Source organism: Gossypium raimondii, chromosome 7, assembly GCF_025698545.1.
Source record: "Gossypium raimondii isolate GPD5lz chromosome 7, ASM2569854v1, whole genome shotgun sequence".
NCBI lineage: Eukaryota > Viridiplantae > Streptophyta > Magnoliopsida > Malvales > Malvaceae > Gossypium > Gossypium raimondii.
This window is the reverse complement of record NC_068571.1, coordinates 50,138,197-50,165,732: the sequence shown is the minus strand read 5'-3', so window position 1 is coordinate 50,165,732 and position 27,536 is coordinate 50,138,197. Positions and strand designations below refer to the sequence as shown.

Sequence of the window (27,536 nt, the reverse complement as noted above, 5' to 3'; positions counted from 1 at the left end):
TTTTCCTATTTAAGAGTTGAAAAGGAGCTATGGGTAGTTATGATAAAAAACCATGAGATTATTAAAAAAGTCATTTCATTATTTAAAAATTATTTCTCCAAGTCGACAATAAACCTAACTTTCCGACATTGGGGTATTAGAAAAAAGACCAAACTTAAATAAAAGAGGGTGGGGGCAGATTGTGTCACAGGCACAGCTAGCAGTGTCCCTTGCCTCATTTTCAAACACACTATTCACCTAACACATGACCAAGCCGCTGTTTGGTGAGATATCTACAATCTACTTATATTCATTGCATTAAGTCAATTTTATTGCAAAGTTTGTGGATGATTTTAATTTCTTTCTACCCAAATTTTGGGTCTAGGGTTTGGTTTTCCAAGTTAAAAATACATTGGCTCTTTAGTTAATTAAGATTAGATATCATGATGAGTGAAAAACATTAATGTAATAAATTTATTAAAATTAAATACGGGATAATGGTAAATTTGAAATAGTGAGAAGCATGATGTTTTGAGTTTAAATTTTATGATTTTTATTATGCGTATGTATTTTTTTAAAATTTCTTAAAATATAAAAGGACATAATTATCTTTAGAATAATATTTGTTGCTTTAGAAAAGAAATAGACTTTTGGTAATTTTCAAGCTGAGTTGGGATACAATTGATGGGTGACACAATCAACCCCCTAATAAAACATACTAAAAATTCTATCACACACGTATGCGTGTGAAATCACGTATTTAGAGTATAGATGAGTGTTTAAAAATAACATACAATAAATAATGAAAAGTAAGGTTTGAAACTAATTAATAATAACACATGAAAGATGTACAATACTAAAATGAAAAATTAAATTAAATTGTGAGTAAAACGAAATTTAAACATATAAATACATCATGTTAAGAATATTAAATGAATACAATTGTTTATCACGGTGTTGTCGTGAATTTTGAGTTGGTGTTAAGTTAACTGGTTGCACAAACTTAATCAACAACATTATTAATATATACAATTGATGGAGATAATAAAATCTGCATACTAAAATTAAATGTATGAAAAATTCAAAATAAAGTTTTAATTGAGTGATAAATTTAAAGTTTTACTAATGCAATTGCCATGTGTTCAAATACCACAATAAGCATGTTTTTATTGTTTTTTTTTTATAAATTAAAGTACCCTTGAATAATATAACTTATTTTAAATACGAAAGGACATTAAAGTAATTTCTTTAACTGAGTTGGTGCTCGATTAACTCGTGACACCATCTCAATCAGGAGTTTAAATATTAGGGTAAACTATACCCATGATTACTCTAAAATAGGGTATGTCCTATTTTGGTCACTCTAATTTTTTTTCTCAATTTAATTACTCTAAACAAGATAATTGAGTGAATTAGTCACCATCATTTAAATTTTTGTTTTCTTTTAACGGATTGCGGATGTGGCATTTTTTGACTGACTCTTGACTAAAGTTTAAACTCCTTATAATTAGTCCAAAACTTTCCCCCCTAAACTTTATAAGGAGGTTCCTCAAAAACCATCAAAAAAAATGTGACATGTCAATCACTCAATGGGCTAATGTGCCACGTCAACAATCTGTTAAAAGAAAACGGAAATATTAACAGCAGTAACTAATTCGCACAATTATCTTATTTAGAGTGACTAAATTAAAAGAAAAAAATTTGGAGTAACCAAAATAGAACAAACCCTATTTTAAAGTCACTACGGTTATAATTTACATTAAATTATAGTAAAGATAAATACATAGAGAACTCCCAAAAAAATTTATCCTTAATTGAAATTAATTCATATAAATTTTAAGAGTACCCACGGATAAACCTCATGCAATCAAATAGACAACATTTGAGGGTGGAAAGGAAAGAGCAAAGATAGCCACGAACAAGATGATGGAACGTAAGCTTTCTGGGGTCTTAGCTTAACTCACGGCTTTAATGCTTAGGAAGATGATGAAGAAATTTGGAGCTGGCCCCTTCTTTACTCATCCACCAATTATGCTAATATATATATTTATATATTTCGTGTGAGAAAATTTATTATGATTGGTGGTCCAACGTGCCTCTTGGCATGATTTGGTATTTAAAGTCTATGATTAGTGGTAGAGTTAAAAAATTCTTTTTGGAATTCGAAATTAAATGGTACATTTTTATGATAATAAAATATAATTTTATCGTTTTAATAGTTTATATTTTTGTAATTTTAAAATATTAAATTAAATTTTTATCATTTTTAAGGTAAAGTACAATTTTACTATTACTAATTTAAAATTTTATAAATTATAAAAGATTTAAATGGAAAATTCCCATTAAAAGATTTTAAGATCTAAAGTTAAAAGAATGTGTTAAAATAAAATAAATTGAATAATGAACCAAGGCCCCTACTTGACCGTTCTAACTTTGTCTCTATCAAAAATTCCAAACAAAATTCTAAAAGTGGTTAGTGTTAACTTGAAAATAAGATTGGTGGCCTTTAAGCATAGGAAAAGCATGAGCTTACACATGAAATGTATTTTTTTAGTACTTAAACATAAAATAAAATAAATTAACTTTTTCCAAAATGGGATTTAAACCTAGAGAGTATAAAATAAGTGTCTTAAACATATATATATATATATATGTCCCTAACTTGCATATGTGGAGTTTAAGAGTAGGTAAGATTACATTCCTCTAGGCAAATCTAGATTTGCAATTTCAAACATAATAATTAATGATTTTGTAGAAATGAGTTTTTTTTTTTTTTTTTTTAATTTTGGTTACAATCAGATGTGATTCTGGGGGGTTCGCATGAGCTCCGGCCCCTTTTAAAATGAAAATTTGTCATTTAGGCCTTTTAATTTTTTTAAAAATTTTAAATTAATAAAGGACAAATTACACTTTGGCCCCCTTTAAAATTATAAAATTTAATTTTATCCTTTAAAAAATTATAAAGATATAGATTATAAAAAATTAAAATTTCATTTGGCCCCCCCTAAACAATTGTTCTAGCTTCGCCCCTGGTTACAATTTTAACTATAAAACAAAAAGTGCAAAACAATAAAAAGAACATCGAGATTGTTTGTTTAATTTGACCTCAGTCTACATTTGTGAGGCTTTGCCCGGAGTAATGATTCATTATCTTTCTCATAGTAAAACCGATGATTTAAGTCCTAACACTGGCCTAACATTCACCAATTTAGCGACCTCACGATAGTATAAAGATTATATCACTCTTCCTCTAAGCATCCCTACCGAAAGCTTAGCTTTGCAACTCAAGAGACTCTCTTGATTGCTTACAAAAACAATGACTTAAATTTATATAGTACTAAAGTTTTGTTTACATAAAAGTTATAATCTAATCACTTCTTTACGAAGAAGGCTAAAAATCAACATAATACACTACTTTCATATGTGTTTCGGTTTAATCCAATGTCTTCAACCATAGAAAATGAGTTTATTTGTTCTGCAAATAACTAGTCTTAATTCGTAAGAAACCAATTTTCAAATCTTCAATTTCAATGCATTAAATTATCATAAATTCTAAACATTTTTCTAGACATTTCTATAAAGTTATTAATTCCCAGTAAATAAATAAATATTTTAAAAGTTGAAAGCATTATATTCGGACATTTTCTTCTTCTAGAATTTAATAGTATTAGTGGATGGGATAAAACAGCATTGAAAATTCAAATTGATTTTTATTTAGATGTACAAGTTATAAATAAAAGAAAACTACACGATAATCATTTTTGAAAAATGCTTTTTCAAATTATAGTTTTTGTTTAGACAGGGCAAAAGAATATTTTTTTTCAGGTGGGGTAATACAATTTGGACTTGTGTCAAACAGGTGTTTGATAAAAGTTCTAACCATCACTCTATATAAGTAAAGATAAGTAAAAAAATATTATTAAATTATAAATATAAAACTTTTGACACACTGATATACCTTTACATCGCTAACCCACCTCGCAATTTTTGAAACCTCGTTAGTCAACACCTTACAAGCACATGATCTCATGAGTCTAAGGCTTCCTTTGGATGCAACTGGTTCTCAGTGCGTTGATTTTTTTAGGCTAAAAAAAATTGCAACTGAAACGTTAGTGAACGCAAGGCTGTTTGGAAAGCATTGTTCAGTACGTTGAAAATGCATTTTACCTCACTGGAGGCTTAATTCCAGACTGGAGCTAAGTTGGGAGAACCACATACTTGACTTGAATAAAATATTTGCCATTTGTACATCATATATTTTGGTTTCGCAGATATAATAACCCATACATATGATGATAAGACATTAGTAAGTCGACTAAATTTCAAAAAAATTCAAAACCAACAACCCATTACACCTCTTAAAAAGACCAAAACACTCTTTATTCTTTGAGACTCTTAACTAGCATCTATTTTCTTAGCTCCTATCTTTTCCGAATACCCACATTTTGATGATTTTAATCTCTCTACGACTCCCCGTGACGATCCACCTTCAAAATCTTGCTCCTTGTATTAACAGACATGATTTTTTTAAAAAAATCTTAATATTAAAAGTGAGGAAATTTATTTGGCTAAGTATACGAAATTCACACTTAAGTTTTAGGTATAAGTGAAAGTAACATGAAAATGAAGAATTTTTCTTATGGTTTAATGGTTAAGAAAACTTTTTCCCTCAATATATATATATATTAAAAAATTAGTATCGACATTGATATTTATGTAAGAGGACATGAGTTTGAGTACACTGAAACATATTTATTTTTTTATTTAAGGGTTCGGGAGGGATCAGGGGAAGCTAGAAAATTGTTCTAGGGGGCTGAAATTAAATTTAAATTTTACGATAATAAAAATACAATTTCACCATTTTAATAGGCTATATCTTTATAATTTTTAAAGGATTAAATCATATTTTTTTATCATTTTAGGAGGCCAAAATGTAATTTGATCTTTACTAATTTAAATTTTTAATAATTTTAAAAGGCCTAAATGAAAAATTTTTCATTTTAGGGGGCCGGGCTCCTATCAACCCCACTAGCTACACCCCGAAGGGATTATTATTATTATTTTTTAAATATTTATTAAAAAATTAGTATAATATTGTTTTCACAAATAGCCTTAAAAAATTTATTATTATATACGCTTATAAGATATTGTCAATTACTAACCTAATCTTGCTTGTGGAGTCTAAATTTTTTTAAAATATTTATTTTTTGATATTTTATTATAGGCCTACCTATCTTACTTGTGAAATCTAAAACCTCCAACTGATCGCGTATTAAATATTATTCCTTGAATAAAAAAAGTTAATATACCTTCATTTCTCGTCTACCATAATATAATTATTGATTGAGTTTCAATTCAATTAAAAGAATATCAAATTTTTTTACAAAATTAATTATAATATTATGAGTATTATTTTTATTATTTTATAAATCAATAATAAATTATTTATCATGAAACTGGAATATTACCCATCCAATTTTTCCATTTCGATCAAAATATCAAATATTTTTATATAAATATTTAAAAACACATTTTCTTACATAATTAATTATTTAAACTATTTACTTTTTTTGGTTTTTTTATTTACATTTATTAGACGATAGAGAAAGGAGAAAGTTTCATTATTAAGTAATTTTGAAGATGATGCGCACACACAAAAAAAAAGCTGGTTACTCTTAAGCGTGATGATAATGGAAGCAGATGAGTATTAAATATTGAATTTTGTTTGGGATTTATATTTTCTAAACAGCCACATGATTGTATTGTGAGCTTCCCTCATTTCCAACATAAAAAAGCTTCCCCTCTTCTTCATCCTTTTGTTTCCATCATGCTTTTTCTGCATTTCGATGTGAAAAAAAACAGTTAAAAGAATATAAAAAAAACATTACAAAATTCAGGCTTTTTAGAGAACCAAAAACAAGGAGAGACACCCAAAGGCAAAGCCTAGAAAGTCAAGTCTACATTTTCTCTCTGTCCCTTTAGAATTTAACCCACCAATTCTAAGTCTGGGTCTGGTTCATATATCTCTGAATTCTCTATCTTCATGCCTACATGAGAGTTTATTTTTCATAGTGAATTGTAAAAGAATCATTGTTTGAAAGAAACAAAGGGATGAAGAAGAAGCTTGTGCTGCATCTGCTTCTTTTCCTTGTTTGTGCTCTTGAAAACATTGTTTTGGCCGTACAAGGCCCTGCTTCATCACCCATTTCTACTCCCATCTCTGCTTCAATGGCTGCCTTCTCTCCAGGTACCACTTTTGCTTCTGAAACTGTCCCATTACCCTTTTCCTTTTGGTTCTACATGTTAATTAGTGTAGAGTTTCAAATTTCAAAAACCAACCACATAATTCGGTGCATTTAATAATTTGAACGTGAATCTTTTGTTTCATTGAAATCAACATCCCAGTTAATACACAATCTTTATGATTTTTTTTAAAAATTTTATTTTAGTGATGAAGACGTTGCCCTGTTTTTTCTCTCTCTGCTTAATTCCGAAGTTTCTTGATCTCTTGAAATTTTTTTTGTTATGCTAAAAATGGCACTTCTTTTAACTCTATAACTTGGTTAATGAAACAGCTGGGATTCAACTTGGAGGTGAGGAGCACAAGAAAATGGATCCAACCAAGAAAATGTTATTAGCTCTCATTCTTGCTTGCTCTTCATTGGGTGCAATTATCTCTTCCTTGTTCTGTTTATGGATTTATTACAGGAAGAATTCAAGCAAATCCTCTAAAAATGGCGCTAAGAGCTCAGGTATCTTCTTTTCAGCCAAAACCCACTTTAGTTTTACTTCTTAGTTCTGGAATTTTGAGATTTGTTTTTGTGGCTTTAAATTTGAAGATGGTGAAAAAGGGAATGGTTTGGCACCATATTTGGGTAAATTCAAGTCTATGAGGACGGTTTCCAAAGAGGGTTATGCTTCGTTTATGGACTATAAGATACTTGAAAAAGCTACAAACAAGTTCCATCATGGTAACATTCTGGGTGAGGGTGGATTTGGATGTGTTTACAAGGCTGAATTCAATGATGGTTCTTATGCTGCTGTTAAGAAGTTGGACTGTGCAAGCCAAGATGCTGAAAAAGAATATGAGGTATTATTTCTTAAAATTTGTAACACTTGGTTTTCTTTATATGTTTGATCTGTTGATTTATTGTTTTGAAATTGCAGAATGAGGTGGGTTTGCTATGTAGATTTAAGCATTCCAATATAATTTCACTGTTGGGTTATAGCAGTGATAACGATACAAGGTTTATTGTTTATGAGTTGATGGAAAATGGTTCTTTGGAAACTCAATTACATGGTAAGAACTTAAGAAAAGAGAGGAATTATATATGGTAATGAAGGAGAAAATGTATTGATTTTATTTCTGAAAATTTTTAAATGATGTTTTAGGACCTTCTCATGGTTCATCATTAACTTGGCATAGGAGGATGAAAATTGCTTTGGATACAGCAAGGTAAGGTTTTGTCTATGGTTTCACTTGTTGCTCTTAGTTAATGAATATGATTAAAAAAAGTCCCAATTGTTGACCAGAGGATTAGAATATCTACATGAGCATTGCAATCCACCAGTCATCCATAGAGATCTGAAATCATCTAATATACTTTTGGATTTGGACTTCAATGCAAAGGTAAATAATTATAAAATGTAAATTATTAGGCCACCTATTTTTTTAGTATTAAAACTTTTGTCTTTGTATGAAGTCCATTGAAGCTCACTTTGTGGATACAGCTTTCAGATTTTGGTCTTGCGGTAACTGATGCGGCACCAAACAAGAATAACTTGAAGCTTTCGGGTACTTTAGGTTATGTAGCTCCAGAATACCTTTTAGATGGTATGTACAACCGGTTTCGATTGGCTTTTTGTTCATATTATTCGATGGTGTTCCTCTTCCATCTGTAGGAACTAATAAAAAAGTTGGTCTAGATGCTCAAGACTTCAATAATGGTTCTTACATGTTTTGATCTCAATAAATATATGCTTTATTTAATTACTCTTTCAGCACATGTGCTGCCACCCCAAGGCATCTAGACCAATTATGCTATTCTCTTTTATTCTAAAGTTGGCTTCACATGAGTGTAAAACATTTTAGTTGTCATGCCAATGATAAGATGAGGTCCAAAGTATGCGTTATATGCGATGTTCTGCAGTTTTTTGGGAACTGAGGTCTGGGAATGGCATGTTAGAAGGCTAAAATCCATTATTTATCTACTTTTTCTAGGTAAATTAACAGATAAGAGTGATGTTTATGCATTCGGTGTTGTGCTGCTCGAACTTCTATTGGGAAGAAAGCCTGTAGAAAAACTAGCACCAGCTCAGTGCCAATCTATTGTCACATGGGTAGGCCTTGATTTAATGCTAGTTGAAGTAAAAAAGAAAAGAATGTTTGGAAATTTAAAGTCATTGCTGTTTATGAATGCAGGCCATGCCTCAGCTTACTGACAGATCTAAACTCCCAAACATCGTGGATCCCGTGATAAGAAATACCATGGATCTGAAGCATTTATATCAGGTTTGTAAGCTTTTTAAGTGATAAAATTAAAACCACTTGGACTGACATTGCTTACTTGGTTGGCAACTTGTTTTGGACTGAGCCTACTGGTGTTTTGGCTATAGTTTCACTTCCAAAAGTCTCACCGGAACACATAGAGATTGAAATGAGTGAGGCTGAGAGCTTGTTTATTTACTTTTAGAGAGCGTTTTGGTTTGTTTTGCATATTTTGGACGTGTTGTGCATTGCAGATATGAATGCTTGCATAAATGTTATTGTAAAATGCAGGTTGCTGCTGTAGCTGTGCTATGTGTGCAACCGGAACCAAGCTACCGTCCATTGATTACGGATGTTCTGCACTCACTTATCCCTCTTGTTCCTATGGAGCTTGGAGGGACTCTAAGAGTTACACAACCTACGGCCCCTTGACCCTACAAACTGACTCTGGTGTACTGACATGACTCGAAAATCAAGACCGTATTTGCTACGATGACGACTGCCATGCAATTTTCGGTTTTGCATCAATTAATCATACATCCGCATCAGTTCCACTGGCTAACCATATGAAAAGATTTGGTTATATAGTTCATACCTTTGGGAGGAAGGAAGATTGGAGGAGAAGAAGGATTCCTGATTGTTCATATCTTGTGTAAATTGCTTTGTATCTTGATTTGCATATACAATTATACTTTGGACAAACCTTAAATTCTCAAGGAAATTACTTTTCCAATCCATTTTCTTTGGTTTAATTATGCTTTCACTCCATTTAGTCCTTTTACTGTTTTGATTTAATAATTAAAGTATAATTTGATAAAATCGTCAAAGGACTCCCTTAAATTAGACTAAATAATTACACATATTGTGTGGTTTGAAAAAAATTTATGTAAGAAAGGGTAGAGTTAAAATATTGAAAATCATGGTGCCTTAGCACCAGATCTCATGATGTGTATTTTTTTAAAGATTTTACATAAAATATAAAATGACAAAAATACTCTCATAAAAACGTTTATCTTATAAAAAGAACATGTTTTCAGTAATTTCACAATTGAGTTGGGACACGGTTGATGGGTGGTACTAACTCAGTCAATCCTTTAAATAATAGTATAAATTATGCAACTTTTAAAAATAAAAGGATTTGTTCAAGTGGCTAATATTACACACAATAAAAGGCCAAATAAGTAAATAAAAATGTTGAATCTGGTTCCAATTTTAATATGTTATTCAACATTATTTTAATGGACAAATTTAGATTTTTTTTTTGATATTTTGACATGAGTTTCTAGGTGTATTAAATTTTTTTTGTCGTAATCAAGATATCTAATGTTAGTAGTAATGATTAGTTCTTTCATCGCAGAGGCTCTTCAAAAAAGTAAACAACTGATCATAAAATATACTTCATTCACATGAATAAAAATCGAATTCTTAACCACATAATTAAAAAATAAAGTGAGCAAAGTGCTAATTAACGCACTGTACTAAGAAGACAAAACAGAGGCTGCCAAAATAAGGGGAACAACATGCAGTACGATGGGTAGTGTTGTGCCACTCTTATATGACCTTGGTGTCAGAAACATTGAATTTAAAGAATTGAAGATAGGAATTTAAGGAAAATGCAGTGCCGAGGGGGTGCTGAGTAAATAAAGATGTAATGCCCCCCCAAAATATTGTGGATCTCGTGATATGTGTTACCATAGATCAATGTCAACAGCTTACTCCATCTAAGTGGTACAAATAGCTGCCTATTATAAATAATCACCATATTTGTGGTGTGTTAGTTGGACATAATTTATTCATGTCATAGATGCGTGAACCAGTTGCAAATGTACGAAAATAATAATATAATATTTTTAAATTCTCGATTTAAAATAAATAAATAATATACCTGAAAAATTGAACTAAAAAAGGATTGGAGATTGAAGGAAGTGTTGGTTTTAGACAGATTACAAAGATGGGCTTCAAGTGGGGGCTAAAAAACCTTAAAACATTAGAACGAGAAAATAATTTTTATGGTATTTTAACTAAATCATGGTGGCTTAACATTCCCCCATCTTTCTAAAGTCTTGAGTCACGATCTCGGCACAGCACACACCCTCAACTTGAAGAAAGGTGCAGACAAAGGCTTCGTAAGAGTATCAACAACTTGATCTTGAGCAGGAACTTGACCCACAATCAGTTTACCTTGAGCAACTCGGTCGCGAACAAAGAAGAGATCAAACTCCATGTGTTTGAATTTAGAATGAATTATTGGGTTTGCAGAGACTGCTACTGCACTAGACTTAGCTTGCAATGGAAACCGCAACTCACTAAGAAAAGGTACTCCAACCAAACAACTTCAGCAGCTGCATGCGCCAAACTGCGATACTCAGCTTCAGCATTACTTCGAGACACGACTTGCTGCTTTTTAGAACACCATGACACAGTAATACCATCAAAATATATGCAATAGCCGGAAGTTGAACGACGATCATCAATATCAAGACCCCAGTTAGCATCAGAAAACCCAGTCAACACCATCCTTTTTGCTGGTTGAAAACATAACCCGTAATGAGACGTAGCTGCAAGATAACGTCAAACTATTTTCATGGCTTTAAAATGAGTATCCAAGGTTTGTGCATGAACTGACACAACTTATTTACAACATATGCAATCTCAGGCCAAGAAATCATCGCATATTGCGAAGCTCCACTATACTCCCATAAACACTCTCATCCTCCAAAGGACTACCACACGAGGCAGACAAAACACATGAACTAGCCATAGGTGTTGGAACTCCATCAGCTTCTGCCATATGGTACTTAGCTAGAAGTTCCAGAATGTACTTCTGCTGACAAAGAAACAAACCTTGAGCAGTGTAGACAACCTTATGTCTTAAAAAATAAGACAAGCACCCTATATCTTTTTAAGAGAAAAGACTGAGTTAAGATTGTTTACCACCAGATCAATCTTATCATCATTGTTACCAGTAATAATAATATCATCTACATAAACCAGGATGTAGATAACAGACTGATCTCGATTCTCGACTTCTCGCGAACAATAAAGCATCTGACTTTGTAGCATCAAGCCCTTCCGAGACAAGATCAACTTTCAACTTGTCAAACCAGGTTCTAGGGGCCTGTTTAAGCCCGTACAAAGCTTTATTTAACTTGCACACGAGCTATTGTCCTTCACTATGTTTTTCATACCCAGGAGGTTGAACCATAAAAACCTCCTCTGTCAAGTCATCATTAAGAAAGGCATGTTAATGTCAACTTGCCTTAGCTTCCACCTTTTTGTAACAGCAATGGAAAGAATGACTTGAACTGTGACTGGCTTTACCACAAGACTAAGAGTATCCTGTATCCTGATAATCAAACCCAGCTTTCTGAGAATAACCCTTGCCAAGTAGCTTTGCTTTGTACCTCTTAACAGAACCATCTGGCTTTCTCTTCACTTTAAATAACCACTTACACCCTATGCGTGTTCGATCAGCAGGTAAGGAAACCAATGACCAGGTATTGTTCTTCATTAGTGCATCATACTCCTTCTCTCCACTGTGGAGAAGCAAACACTTCTTCAATAGTTTGTGGTTCGGGCTCAACTAACTGAGCATTGTACACCTTTGGTTTGTATATGCCCCGCTTCGGCCTTGTAATCATAGGATGAACATTAATAGCTGAAGAAACAGGTTGAACTGCCACTTGAGACACTTGAGAAACAGGTCCTACTGCATCAACAGGAGCATCACCAACTGAAAGTAAACTCTTAGCAGAAGAATCAACTGAATCACTTTGACTAGAACACTCATGAGGACGAGATAAGTCAGAAGTGAAAGCTTTGGTAACAACAGGTACATTGGTAGAACAATGGTCATCAAAAGAAACACCTGAGGATAAGCCAAACAACTTATACGGAAACCTACCCTCATCAAACACCACGTGTCAAGAAATAAAAATACCCCCATATGTTGCAAGGCATTTGTAACTATAAAAAATAGCAAAAAAAAAAGGAGAAATAAAAGTAAAAAATATACAAATTTTTACATGAAAACTCTTTCGAGAAAAAAACACGGACAGAGGAGAAGAAAATTCACTATATCGAATTCGAATGATTGCAAGAGAAATATATTATATCTATTTATAGGCTTGTAAAACCATATTCTAATAGGAGTGTAGTAAGCTTATTCTAATCAATATCAAATAGATGGAGTTTAGTAAGATTTAAAAAATCTTACACTATGTTTGGTTGGGTGTATTGGCATAGCCAATACAATCAGTGGGCCCCACATAATCCCCTTTTATTCCGTTGTTTGGTTCATGGTATTGCTAATACACCCGTAATACATAATTGACCTAATCGGTGAAATCCACCGATTTCTAATCCCTCCCTTTTGCCCAGATTAGGTGCCACTTCAGTTTACCCTCCCTGTTTTACCCTCCCATCGGCTTCCCCTTTGTTTCTCTTCTGTTCCTTCTAGCTTTTGCCGATTTGCTCCCTCTGTTTCTTTTCTTTTCTTTTTTGCTGATTTGCTCCCTCTGTTCCTCTGTTTATTTTCTTTTTTTTCTGCCGATTTGCTCCCTCTGTTTCTTTTCCTTTCTTTTCTGTCGATTTCCTCAGTTTCTGCCGATTGAACTTTTAGCATCCTGAATAGACAGCCAATGCTTGATGAGGATTGGAGTTAAACCACACTCTTGAACGATCAACACCTTCATCTGGAAAATTTTGGAAAATTTTATTGGTAAGAAATCCTAGGTCTGACCTTGGATGCACAAAAACCATGCTATCACCGAACATTCTGTCTGCTGCATAAATGTTTTATTAGTTCCATTTTTTCAAAATGCTTACGTTTTCTCCCTTCATGTATATTCAACTGTTTGGCTTGTTTTCATTTTTAAATTACTTAATGCTAGTATATAGCAAATGGATTTGTTATTTTTATTTGGCCTTGACTTTTCCGTTGTATATATTTTGTAGCCTTTTCAAACAGGAGTTAGTTGTTCACAAAGGTAATTTTCGAATTTATCGTTTCTTTATGGGATCCTTTTTGGGTAAATTTGCCTTAACTATATAATTACGCACATTATGGTAAGAGCTATATGCCTAGATCAACAAATATTTGCTATTCCATTCAAGTTTATGCATCTTGAATTGGAGCTATCTTTTTCTCTCTTAGTTTCACAGATATGTCGTCATCAACAACACATGATGCCCTTTTTCCTGTCTTGATGTTTATAGTTTAGTGTTAATATCTAAAATATGGACTTGAAAGATCGTAGTGTTGGAGAGGCGGGGACATCGACATTATTGGATGATTCATGGTTTTCTTTTGATAGCTTTACTGCCTTTGCTTTTGCAAGGTAGTTTCATGATTTTTAGATGTGTAGTTGTCTTGATGATTGTTAGCATGATTATTTTCGAAAAATAGTTGAAACATGCATCTTTTGTCAAGTTCGAATTTAGTTAGAAATAGGATCACCGACTTATTGTTTCATTTGTACCTAACTTTAAAGTAACCATTTTCAAGAACATTAGCCTACACCAAAATTGATAAGTAGTTTGATGGTGGAATCACAGGATTTCTTTTCATTAGTGCAAGATGCTTCAGTTGTTGATGGAGATCTTCTCTCATGGGTATGTGTTCTAAGCCTGCCTTTTCTACGTTTCAATTCTTACCAATTTTATACTTGCCAAAACATGCTACGAACTAGGAAGGTTTTTACACTTCACCTATTTCTTCCGTATAGTTATCCCTTTCCTTTTGTTTTCCTCCTCTTAAAAGGAGTCAATGGTGACAAATGGAGACTAGGCTTATTATTCATATACTACTTTTTATCTTCAATCTTTAACTAATTAAACCTGATTGTTAGATATAAAGACCTTTTGAATCGTGTGTATATGAAAACCCTTAAAATCCTTAGTTGATTTGGCTAGTATCTGATGGGAGAATGTGGATGACTTTTAGTCCCCTGCAATTATTTATTTGCAAGCGGCAGGTATAAGTAAATTATGTGAAGTGAAAATCCTGAGTTTCAATATATGTGAATTTTGCAGACATGGAAATTAAAAAAGCTGCTTGAAAATAGTTTAGGATTTTTGTTCCAGCAGAAAAGTGCAATTGATGGAATCTACTTTGAAGAGAATAATGAGGTCTCTCTCTAATTTTTTTATCTCCATGAACTTCAATCTCTCTCTCTCTATATATATGTATATAAACAATATCATCCCTCACCATTCCTGCTTTTAACTTGTGCAGTATGCTCCTATGGTTGAGATGTTGGATGAGCCGAGCGGTAGCGAACCCACATCTTAGATAGTTACATCATGTCTTATTATTTTTTGTTAATACATTAACGATTGTGAGGGTAGTTTTCAACTTTGGAAATAGCAAGTCTGTGGTATATCAGCCTATAGGATCAGAGGTAAACAACACTTGAAATTAATTCCATGTATAAATCAATTATCTAAACTACAATGAACTTCCAATCTTGTCTCAAAATTGTGTGATCATGGACTGGGACATATGCTTAATTTGGACTGGGACATATGCTTAATTTAAGCCCTGAAATGCAGTGTTCAATAGATACATCTATTTTTTACTTGCTGTTCTTTTGTTCCATTCTGTTTATCCTGCTTTGGTTAGAGAACTAGCAAGACAAGGGGTGGTGCATTTATGATGAACTCCTTTCTCAAAATAGAAAATTGTCTAAAATTCAGTACAATATTCAGAAGATAATAGTAATGGTTATTGAATTTATGTTTATTAAAAATTAATCAATAATTGAGTTGAAGTAAACCGGTGAAATGCTTACAAATAAATATTCTTTTAAGTTTGGATTCAATCTTTAAAATTGCATATAAAAATACCAAAAGATGAGAACACCGTTATATAAATATTTAATTATTTTATTAAAATAATTAACTTAGAAACAAATATTATATTTTTGTTCATGTAAATAATTCTTAAATTTGAATCTAGATAATTATTTTAAATTTTATTAAATCATATATTTTAATTAAAATATATTTAATATTAATTATTTCAAATTATATTTTATAGTATCATATATTATGATTTTAGTAAATTCATATAAGAATATTGATTATTAGAATTTTATTAAATTATATATTTTAATTAAAATATATTTAATAGTAATTATGTTAAATTATCTTTTATAGTATCATATATTATGATTTGAGTAAATTCATATAAGAATATTAATTATTAAGAATTTTATTAAATTATATATTTTAATTAAAATATATTTAATAATAATTATGTTAAATTATCTTTTATAGTATCATATATTATGATTTGAGTAAATTCATATAAGAATATTAATTATTAAGAATTTTATTAAATTATAGATTTTAATTATAATATATTTAATAATAATTATGTTAATTTATATTTTATAGTATCATATATTATGATTTGAGTAAATTCATATAACAATATTGACTATTAAGAATTTTATTAAATTATATATTTTAATTATAATATATTTAATAATAATTATATTTAAATATGATTAAATTATTTATTATTGATATTAATAATCTTATTAAAATTTAAATAACAATAACAATAATCATTTACCCAAACAAATTTATGCTAAGGGTATTCTAGTCATTTTAGTTTTTTCCATTATGCTATTACACCTCTATTCCATTACATTCAACCAAACCATTGATTTGCTATTATGCCTCTATTCCATTACGCCTCTATTCCAATACAGCGAACCAAACGTGCCCTTATTCTAAAATAAAATAAAAGAAGTGTAGTTCTATAAGAATTTTACTTTTATTTTATTTTACCATTGTATTTTATTTAAATAAGGATTAAGTCACTTAATTCTAACCGTAACCCTTGTGGATAGAGCTGTATCCAAAAAAACACATAGGCTTGAGACTGAAAATTCAAATTATGTTTATTATAAGGCCTTAAAAAGAGGAAAACAACAACAGCCAAACACCTTGAGATAATGATAATTAGGCTTGGATTTATACATCTCATAAGGAGATTTATCCTGCAACACTGATGAAGGTAAACGATTAATAAGATGCACTACAGTCTGAAAAGCATGAGCCAAAATTTTAGAGGAACCTTGGCTTGAGCCAACAAAGTCAAACCCATCTCAACTATGTGATGATGCTTCTGCTCCGAGGTATGTGGACCATTGACTCGTTGTTGAATGCTACTAAGAGGCCTGTATTCACCACCCCAGTCGCTTTGAGAAGATTTATGGAATGAACAAAATTGGGTGGAGCTCAAGAAAACAAAATTGGGCCAGACCCATATAAATTGAAAATATATTGTTTAGCATGGCCCAATTTGGATCAGGCCCAATAAACCAATTTTGAAATTGCAATGCTGAAAAAAAAAACTAAAGTTTTGGACTTCATTGTCATAGGATGAAAAACTTAAATTATAAAATTTGTCAGTCCATCGAATGCATGGTAAGATTGAAAATAAATAAATTTAAATGAATATAAATATCAAATAAACAATGTTAATCTTAAACATGTTTTTGGTGCGGCGTTGATGGGCTAAATCTAAAGCATGATATTAATGTATTTTATTTTTGTTCAAGTTTGGTTTAACTTAAAATATATAGATATAAAATTTTGTCTAAGTTCGCTTATATTTATAAATGATCAATTCAAACCCATTTTAAATTCACTCATAATTTTTTTTGAATTTTTAACAAATATTTATATTATTTTAATTTAATATTTATTAATTTTATATACTTTTTGTTTATTAAAATTGTATATATAGGCATCTTAACATTTTTAAATATACATTAAATTGTTATATATTACTCTAGATTTAGTTTTGATGTGTTATAAACTTATATATAACATATTAGAAACATAAAAAACGAGTCGGACATGGGCTTTGAATATTCAAGTCCAAGAACTTTCTTTTTTTAACCTAACCTTATTTTCGAGACTTAATATTTTTACCCAAATCTCTAAGTTTCAAGTTAACCTTCGAGATTGGGCAAATGGACCAACCTATTAATAGATATAGATACGAACAAAGAGTTTAACCAATGCTTCAAATATGTATTTCACGTAATAACTTAAATTAAATGATATGATCCTTAAATTCACATGTATATAGCGTGAGATGTTGGAGAAATTAAAAAGGACAAATCCCTTAGACTGCGGAGTCATAGTTGAAGAAGACATCGTATAGTATAGTTTTCTTGCAAAATGAGGAAACCGCGTAGGCTAATAAAAGTGTGTCTGTATTGTAAGTTGTCAATTTAATACCTTTTCCCTAGACTTAACTCGTAAGAATGAATATGACCAACAAAACACCCTACTCCCTACCCTTTTAAGTCTCTCTATTCTACTTTCATTACCCATATGAGCTGTTCCCATTTTTACCAAAATATTGGTCATCCTCCATTTTACAATTAAATAAATATATTTTTATGTTGATTGAGTCTTAACTCGATTGACATGTATATTGTTGTTAATGCAGGAGAATGTGGGCTCGAGTGCGCTGAAGCGTATTATCCTTCTATTTATGGGTTGGGGAGGGACTTAAGTAACTTTTTTTTGAAGAATATATCAAAGAATTGGATAATTTAATTAAGGGATAAATATCAAAACTATACATTAATTCTGATCCAATGTGCAATTTCATACATGAACTTTGATTTTCTGTGATTTTATGCATGGTTTTTTTTATTTGATTCAATTTTCACAAATCATTAACACTATTATCGAATTAATACCATTTTTGTTGATATATTGCATACACAAACAATTATATTAATCATATATGAAAATAAATGTATATTTTTCTTTAAATGTCTATAATTGAATCAAAATAAAAGCTTCATGTATACATATGAACCATAATTTAAGTTTCATGTGTATAATTGCACTAAATCAAAGTTCATGTAGCAAATTGCATATTAAACCAAAGTTCATGTATATATTTGATATTTATCCTTCAATTAATTAGTTTTTAACATTTCGTTTTGGTTCAAGTAAAATGAATCAAAGTTATTAAAAACTAGGTAAAATTGTATAATAAAAGAACCCTCACATTATTAATGTATGGTAAGATTGTAGAAGGAGAAATTTGGATTGATCGAATTCTTCATGTGTCATTATTATTTATATCTAGTTAAATTAAATTAAATCAAATCATTTAAGAGATAAATCAAGAAATTAAATCCATCTAAAACTTTACAAATTCTATCTCTAATTAATTAAATTAAAATGAGATTAATAATAATTAAATAGAGTTTATTCATTGTGGAGCACTTATATAAAGGGTTTATATTCTACAAAATTCTCGTTTACTTAATTGAATTATACTATAGTCATTCAACACAACATCGAAGCTTGAATAGAAGTTTTTAAAAGCTAGATGTTTTTTTCAAAATCTCTGAGAAATCAAATAACTCAAAAAAATTCTAAAAAATGTCACATTAGTTATAAAGAAAGTTGCTCTAGGCTAAACATGTTCTTCAAAATCAAGTCTAGAATGTCCTTTTAAGTGAAATCATCCATCTAAGATCAAGTTTAGGACAATTGAATCAAACCTCTTCTCAAGCTAGTTGCATCAACACAAAGGAGACTAAACTCATTCTTCAAGATCAAGTCTAAAAGGTCCTTGAAGCCGAATTATTTATTCAATATCAAATCTCGAAAACTCTTAGATCCAAACCCTCTTCAAAACCATTCTCATGTTCAAAATTTGATGACCCTTGAATCCAAATCAAATCAAAATCTTAAGCTAGTGTCCCTCCAAACCCAATTTCAAGATTAAGTCTTGATAATCCTTAAAGTGATTCACATCTAGCCAATATTAAGTTTAGACGACCCTTGGATGGAAGCTTCATTGAAAAGAAGAATCAAAATACTTCTTTATATTCGAGAAGCTATGTATATATATATGGAAGCTTTACTGTTTAAACTAAGATAGTATTCAAATAAAATTCTACCACGATTAATTCAATTCAATTATTTGTTGGTTTATCGTACTAATACTTGATTATGGGAATGGAAAACGGAAATGAAAGAATTTAGAGGCACATTTAGGGTAATAAGAAAAGACAAGGTACGTAGCAATCATGAAATCATCACCCATGTTAGGGGCTTTTGAGTTCCATTTTAACGCGTTAACTAGTAGTAATGTTTACTTACTTAGCTGTTTTCATATGTATTTAGTAGTCAAAGGTTACTTAGCTGTAAACCAACTTTATGTATATCCAATTACATGCTGTTTGCTGCATATCCGCTTGTCACCATCACTGATAGAACTTGCAATGGTTATTATAAGCTTTCGAGAGAGTTTAGGGTTAAAAAATTCCAACAAGTGGGGGCTGAATCAACATATAGTGATGATATTGCTTCAATTTGCACAACAAATTAAGAAAGGAGGGGTCATTGTCATGAAGTAAAGTCAGAAATAGCAGCTGAGATGAATATAATTTCAAGAATACCTTTTCACTTTGCCATATCCGACAACCTTTTTAATTTTAATATTTCTGAAAATTACCGTATATATTTAATCTCCTTGGAATAAAATTTAAACATTTGTGTGTTATAATAAATGTCGATAATGGAGGTAGAACAATCGCAAAGTAATAAAAAAAAGAACATAATTTTACGTGAAAATCATTTCAGGAAAAAACCACGGACAAAAGAGGAGATTGAAAAACCCTGTTCTAATCAAAGTAAAATAGAAGAAAAATAGTTTTACACGAATTCAACTTGTGCTGCATAGTCCGTACAATGGGGGCTACACCCCCGGTCGCAACCCTAGTCCAGTTTTGTGCTTAATGGGGATCTATGACGGGCTATGGCCTTTCGCCCTCACAGATCCTCTTTTTTTGCTACTGTATTTATTTTTTTTAACAAGTGACAAGATTCGAGTCACATAATATCTAACATTGTGTATATTGATTAAATTAGGTTTAAAGTAGTATGTTTTCTTAGTGATTTGATTATTAATTTAAAAAATAATAATAATTCCACGCTTTCTTAGAGGTTGAGGTATAAATGTATATATTTAGATAGTGTTTGGAAAGCTACTTAGTAAATAGATTTAGATATAATTGCTTGTAATTACACAATGATGACATGTTTGGATAACCATTGTAAGTAGTGAGTCCCATTGAATTGGGTGTAATAGGAGTATCCCAATTACACTTTTCAATTTTTAGGCGAGGGTAAGAATTGGAGTAATTACGTAGGTAATTATATCCAAATCCAATTTTTTTGTTAAAATTATTTTATACAAGTTATAAAAATTATATTATAAGCATAAATACGTATGAATGTTTGGGATGGTTATGGTAAAAATTTCTTATATTATAAATTCTACAAAATTATATTATAAAAATAATTTATGTATTTTATTAAGTTATAACAAAAAATTATACTATTTAAATCCTAGAAAATTTCTGAAGTTATGGTCAAAAGTTTATTATAAAAATTAGTTTACATGTTATAAAAGTGTTATAATATATTTATTTATAAAAGTTATGACCAAATATGGACATAACTTATTTACGTGTCTATGCTATATATTATAAAAATAAAATATTTATTCATAAAAATATAATATTCTTTTAACACAACTTATTTATAAAAATAAATTTCTAAAATTATGACAAAAAATATTATTTATAAGAAATGTTATGAAAATTTTGGACAATTTATAAAATATTTTTATAAGGGTTATATATTATAAATTTTATATTAATTTTACTTCATTTACGTATTATAAAAGGAGGTATAACCTAATATAAATCTTTCTCTAAATTAAGTTTATATAAGTTTTATAATTAAAACTACAAATTATTTGGACTGTAAACCCAAATATTATAAAATCGATGCTAATTATGCAAATAGAAAAGGATATTTTGCACCATATCGTGGGTTATGATACCATTTGAGAGAATGGTGCCATACACAAGCACCATTGACAGCTCGTGAACTCTTTAAATTAAGACATTCAAGGCTTCGAAATATGGTTGAAAAGAAATTTGTTGTTCTAAACAAATAATTCTCATATTAACATCACCTTAGTATAGCATAAAAATTAATGTTAGGTCGTACTAGTGTTTTACATATTTCATAACTTCAATCATAGGTGTAATTGAGATGATTCATGCTTCATAGAGTACATAAAAGCGGAAGATATTAATCTTAACGATGCAGATTCAAATTCAGATGATGATGAGCTCGATCAATGACCAACAAATGATAATAAGAATGGGTATATTAAATATTAAAGAGGGAATAACTCAACAAATATGCACTACAACAATTAGATAAATTTGTGTATGATGTTTATTTTTCTTGCCATTTTTATTAATAATAGTGTTATCAACTATTTTTTTAGACTAACATAATACATATGATGACTTGATTTTAATTTTTGTTACTTGCTTAGAAATTATTTTTATCATACTAATTTTTTTATGGTAATTAATATTTTTCAAAAATATAAATTCTATAACAGTGTAATTACAATTTATATTACCAAATATGATATAAGAAATTACGTTGTGATTACACTCTGTTACCTAAATACGTTTAGGAAATTACAATCCTTTATAATTACAAGAAAGAGATAGTAGTTACACTTTCATTTAGGGGTGAGCATTCGATCGAATCGAATCGAATCGAAAATTTTCGAGTTAATCGAGTTTTCGAATCTCATTTTATCATCCTAACTTTATTTGAAGTTTTCTCGAATCGAGTCGAGTGAGATGGAATTCGAATCGAATCGAATCGAATATATTTGTTCGAGTTAAATTTTAAAAAATAATTTTAGGTCCTTGTAACCATTGTCACCCATCATAATAAAATTTGTCCACCTTAATCAAATTTTTTATTAACTTTCATCACCTCATAATTTATTTATTAATTTTTATATCTTGGTTAGCTTATTTGTTTGCTTAGTTGTTTCAATTATCTTCGGATTCTTGTCACTATATATTTTGGAATTAAAAATATATTAAATATAAAATATGATTTTTTAATAAAATTTATTTTAAAATAAAATTTGAAACCGATACCAATATAAAATTTTAACACGAATATTTTATGGCATAATTAAGAATTCAATTTTAATATAAATATTCAATATGACTAAACAATTCAATAATATAAATAATATAAAATGTGAAATTTAATTTAATAATATAAATAGTATATATAAATAAAATTATTACTATTTATGTTTAGTGATTTTTTGGATAATTTTGATTTTTATTTGAGAGTAAAGGTGAGAAGTAAAAGTTTAGGGGAAAATAAAAATTTTGGGGAATAAAAGTTTGAGGAAAGTAAATAGGGGAGTAAAATTTTGGAGGAAAATATTAAAAAAAAAAATTGGAGGGGGAGGGTTTGGGGTAGATGGGAGGTGGGATGGGAAGAGAATAAAAGTTTTAGGGAAAAGTGGGAGGAGTAAAAATTTTGGGGAAAATAAAAAGTTTTAAAGGTTTTGAGAGTAAAATTTTGAAAAAAATGAATGGAAGAGTAAAATTTTGGTGGAAATGTATTTTGAGTAGATTGGGGTTGGGAGGAGGAGTAAAAGTTTTGGGGAAAAGTGGGAAGGAGTAAAAGTTTTGAGGGAAAAGTAAAAAAGTTTGAGAGTTTAGGGTAAAACTGTAAAATATTATAGTTTGATATTCGAATTATTGAATTATTCAATTATTCGAGTTATTCAATTCAAAACTCAACTCGATTCGAACTCGAATTGAAAAAAATTCGAGTTGATTCAATAACTCGATTAACTCGAATAACTCGATTCGTTTAACTCGAAATTCGAATTTTTTTCGATTTTTTCGAGTCGAATCGAATTTTGCTCACCCCTACTTTCATTCAATTAATTTAGCTATATATTAAAGGAAAATACTTTCGGCCTTCCTCTTGTTGATAAATGCGCATACTTACCATTTTTGTTATTTTATTTTTTGCATTTTATGAAAATGATAATTTTTTAATTTTGATCCTTCTAATACTTATATTTTAATTTCTAACGTAATTTACTCTTTATATTGTTAACTTTTCAATTAAAATGTTATGTGGTTATATACATTTTTTGAAAGCGGATTTCTAAATCTAAAAAGTAGAGTGATTAAATTATTGAAAATTAAAGTAGGAGGATTAAATTCCAAATGACAAAGTGTAAAGAGACTTAGAATCATTGTTTGAACGGATCGACCAAATCCTAGAGAAAAACATTAGATTAGTTGACTCGCGAATTAGTATGGACCGGTTGAACTAGGCTAAAAATCGATTGAATTGGTTTTTTATTTTATTTTTAAAAATTTTTAATGATTTATTTAATCGAACTGTATATCTAATGGTCTGGCCGGTTTGATCATCGACATGGTTATGAAAACCTTGCTTAGAGTATAAACTAACGGTGGGGAGGTACAAACCTGGGTGATAAAATACAGGTGCCAACTAGGTCCAAAAAAAAGTTCAGATACCAACTTTGTACTTTTAGACAAGTTCACGAGGCAAACTACATATTAACCCAAATAATTAATATATTCAAATTATATTTAACAATTTAAATAATATTAATTGTGGTTAATTACTTAATTATATGAAAATAAAATATATTAATAAATATGAGTCGAAACGGATTACACTCAAGTTGTGGAAGCCATTTTAGATAAGTCTTGTGGGCATTTGAACAAGGGTCTAGTATTGAGAATTCAGGAACTATGTAGGAGATAATGAAGAGTGGTCATACAACAGACTCCTAGAGAATCCAATATAACTGCACATAAATTGGCTGAGATGATGAGAGTTTTCCTTTATGGTTCAATAGCGTTCTAGAAGACTCTGACAAAGGTTGTGGAACAATTACAATTGAATGTTCGGCTTATGCGCGATGACACTAGAATAATTTTGTAATTGGTTTCAGTTTTTTATCATCCAAAAAATATATAAATTCACGTAGAATGTATAAGAACTACTATATACATGACGTTAGTATTTACCATTTTCACAATGGAGGATTGCTAAAGCTAGAGAAGACGTGAACAATAATAGAACCTGAGGAAGGTTTGTTTAATGCATAGCAATCTATGCACACATGCTTATGTTTTTCTTTTCAAATTTGCTGCAATTTGCACCATCTTTACCTATAATTTTTTTGTCTGTTCCTATTTTTATCCTATGAAATATTTTATATATATATATATATATATATATATCAGGTTTATCTTTAAGAGTAAAGAATGAAGAAAGTGAAAAAAACAATAAAAAATATATCAGAAAAGTACATATAGAACCTGCAAGTTGGTCCTCAACTAAATCAAAAATTAATTTTTCATAATTTATATCCCACTTGTAAAGTAAGCCATGTTATTTTATACAAAAAAAATTCTATCTTCCGTGTTGAACCACCATCACCCTTCATATTTTTGCTTGATTAATTATTAATTAGTGATGTTTATGTCAAGGATTAAAAAAATAGCCCTCTTGAGTTTATGCCAAAAAAGATCAGGTGATTTGTGGGGGCGAAAATTGATGTGATAAATAGTGAATGGGATTTGATCAAAAAATGATGGCAGTCCAAGATTAAGATTGACTCAATCATTTTTTCCCCACAGCAAATTGATGTATAGAATCTTTCGTAGAGGGAACCATTCGCTTTGCTGGTTTTATATCAAATAATCCGTGTGCAAACCCACTCACATGATTGCCAATTTGGTCATCAACAAACATGCCAAAACAAAAGTTCTTAAAAACCCTTAATTTCATTACAAGAATTGCTTAATAAAAATGGGGTTTTTTTTATTAGTTGAAAACAAGGTATAAACTTTTTCTATTCTTTGTTTTATAGTTCAAAAGACCCATACTCACATGAAGAATCTTTTGGAATGTGACCTTAGATTTTGATGAGCAAAGAAGGGTAATGATAAAGCAAAAGTTTTAATATTAGACTATTGTTTGTTTGTGAAACCATATATTATTATTATTATAATCATGTGAATTGAATTTGGTCAGTTTGAATTTTCCCCTTCACCTAGTCTACTATTATTTCAATAATCATCACTTGATAAAATTTCCAACTGTAACTAAATAAAAACACAAGATTGAAGACCCTTGAACTCTTTGTGGGACCCAACAAGCTTTCAAGTTGGATGACAGTAAATTTGCCAAAGCGTCAACTACAAAAAGGCCCTCTTCTTCCCTTCCCTGCCTAGCATCACTCTCTTTGCTTCATTTGTTCATTCAGGCATTTCCGCAAACAGTTTGTTTTTTTTCCCCACAAACATGGCAAGACCACAACAACGATATCGAGGTGTACGACAAAGGCATTGGGGTTCTTGGGTGTCTGAAATTCGCCACCCTCTGTTGTAAGTTCAAAAAATCGTGAACGCTTCAGTGTTTTTGAGCATGATTTGTTGTAGTCCTTGATGGAAAAAAATGTTGCGTTTGTGCAGGAAAACTAGAATTTGGTTAGGAACATTTGAAACCGCGGAAGATGCGGCCCGTGCCTACGATGAAGCAGCAAGGCTTATGTGTGGACCAAGGGCTAGAACCAACTTCCCTTACAATCCCAATGCACTTCAGTCGTCGTCATCCAAGCTTCTCTCAGCAACTTTGACTGCGAAACTACACAAATGCTACATGGCTTCGCTTCAAATCACAAAACAGAAGTCAGTTCAGAAGCCACAAAATAAGGCGCTCACTCCACTTGTTATTAGCAACAACAACGACGACGACGGCATTGCAGCAAGGGACAGCGGAACCGGAGTTCGGCTAGTGGAAAAAAGATCATTGGCAGAGACAGAGGCCAAATCAGCTCAAGTTGAAACCACCCAGCAGTTCAAACCTCTTGAAGAGGATCATATTGAACAAATGATTGAGGAACTGCTTCACTATGGTTCCATTGAACTATGCAATGTCTATTCCCAATAGGATATTATGATTATTATTATCAGCCTTTCTTCCATGCTAATGGCATTTGCTAATTTAACTCATTCTTCACAACCTTATCACTATTTTCACAAGTCATGTAAACCCCTCCATTTAGGCCTATCAGGTGACCCCATTTGATGATGGTTAATGTACAGTAAGCCCTGTTATGAGATATATATGTTACTATGATATTTTTATCCACTGCTCTGTTTTCCAATTATGGATTGTGAGTATGAATTGTGGGAATTTCTGTTTTCACTTTTTTGCTTTACAAGGTTCCTAACCTTGTATGATAAATCACTTTCATTGCCAAATTTTAAACAATTCAAGCTAGCTGTCTAGAACTAGACAGAGTCATGGTTGTCATTTTCAACCTGTAGGGATATAAGCATATAACAGTAAACAAACAACATATCAACCAAATTATTACTGTCTATCACAGGGATTTGCGTGATGGGCGGATCCACTTTTTAGCCTTGCTTCTTTTGCAAGTTGTATGTATAATGGGAATTTTGATACAAGGAAATTGAATTCAGGGGAAACATATATGTTTCTTAAACAAACAACTTTCTTAGTTCTTAAGATGATTTAGGAAAGCATAATGGAATAAAATGAAAAACATAAGATGATGACAAAATTCCATAGTGAGGGGATCACGGATGGTAAAAGTGACCAACTTGGGTAGAGATGTTAGGTTTGAAAGGGGGTTAAGGTTCCGTTTTCAACGATGCGCAGGCTTTTGGTTGGGGATTGGCGCTGCAAAAAGATTAAAGAAAAAGGGGACACTGAATGTGATTGATTGCCCACCCTGCAGATGGTATCTAATGGTAGGGAAATATTTTTAAAGATATAATCTTTAAATTAAGATGTTGGATTGAATTGAATCATTAGATCGTGGCTGTCAAAATTCATTGAATTACGTAAATAAACCAATTGTATGATATTTCCAGGTGAAGAAGAAATGTGAAATATGTGATGCATTTTGGGTGTGAACTGTGAAGGCAGTACCCACACTTACCAAGACGAGCATATTCTTCTCTTTTCACTCCCAATAAAGAAACTGGCAAGCACTTCCCACCCTTATTCTAATTTTCAACTCTGCTTAATTGACGTTATATGTACTAATTAAATAGTAGCTGTTCTTTTTTCTTTTTTCTTTCTA

The 27,536-nt window shown here is 30.7% G+C and overlaps 3 protein-coding genes across 3 annotated transcripts; all 3 read left to right on the top strand.

Moving 5' to 3' along the window:
- Positions 1–5,632: 5,632 nt before the first annotated feature.
- Positions 5,633–9,219, top strand: LOC105772573 (probable receptor-like protein kinase At1g80640). Its single transcript, XM_012593960.2, has 10 exons — positions 5,633–6,226; positions 6,555–6,731; positions 6,819–7,069; positions 7,147–7,279; positions 7,372–7,435; positions 7,513–7,609; positions 7,711–7,813; positions 8,201–8,319; positions 8,402–8,491; positions 8,759–9,219. The coding sequence occupies exons 1-10, from the start codon at positions 6,091–6,093 to the stop codon at positions 8,897–8,899; spliced, it is 1,311 nt and encodes a 436-aa protein (XP_012449414.1). The 5' UTR covers positions 5,633–6,090; the 3' UTR covers positions 8,900–9,219.
- Positions 9,220–13,705: 4,486 nt separating this feature from the next.
- LOC105775037 (uncharacterized) lies at positions 13,706–14,759 on the top strand. The gene is made up of 4 exons (XM_052633978.1): positions 13,706–13,806; positions 14,005–14,080; positions 14,501–14,596; positions 14,703–14,759. Exons 1-4 carry the CDS (start codon positions 13,706–13,708, stop codon positions 14,757–14,759), a joined length of 330 nt encoding a protein of 109 aa, XP_052489938.1.
- A 10,859-nt stretch (positions 14,760–25,618) lies between these two features.
- LOC105772639 (ethylene-responsive transcription factor ERF003) lies at positions 25,619–26,575 on the top strand. The gene is made up of 2 exons (XM_012594069.2): positions 25,619–25,809; positions 25,897–26,575. Exons 1-2 carry the CDS (start codon positions 25,727–25,729, stop codon positions 26,372–26,374), a joined length of 561 nt encoding a protein of 186 aa, XP_012449523.1. The 5' UTR covers positions 25,619–25,726; the 3' UTR covers positions 26,375–26,575.
- Positions 26,576–27,536: the final 961 nt, after the last annotated feature.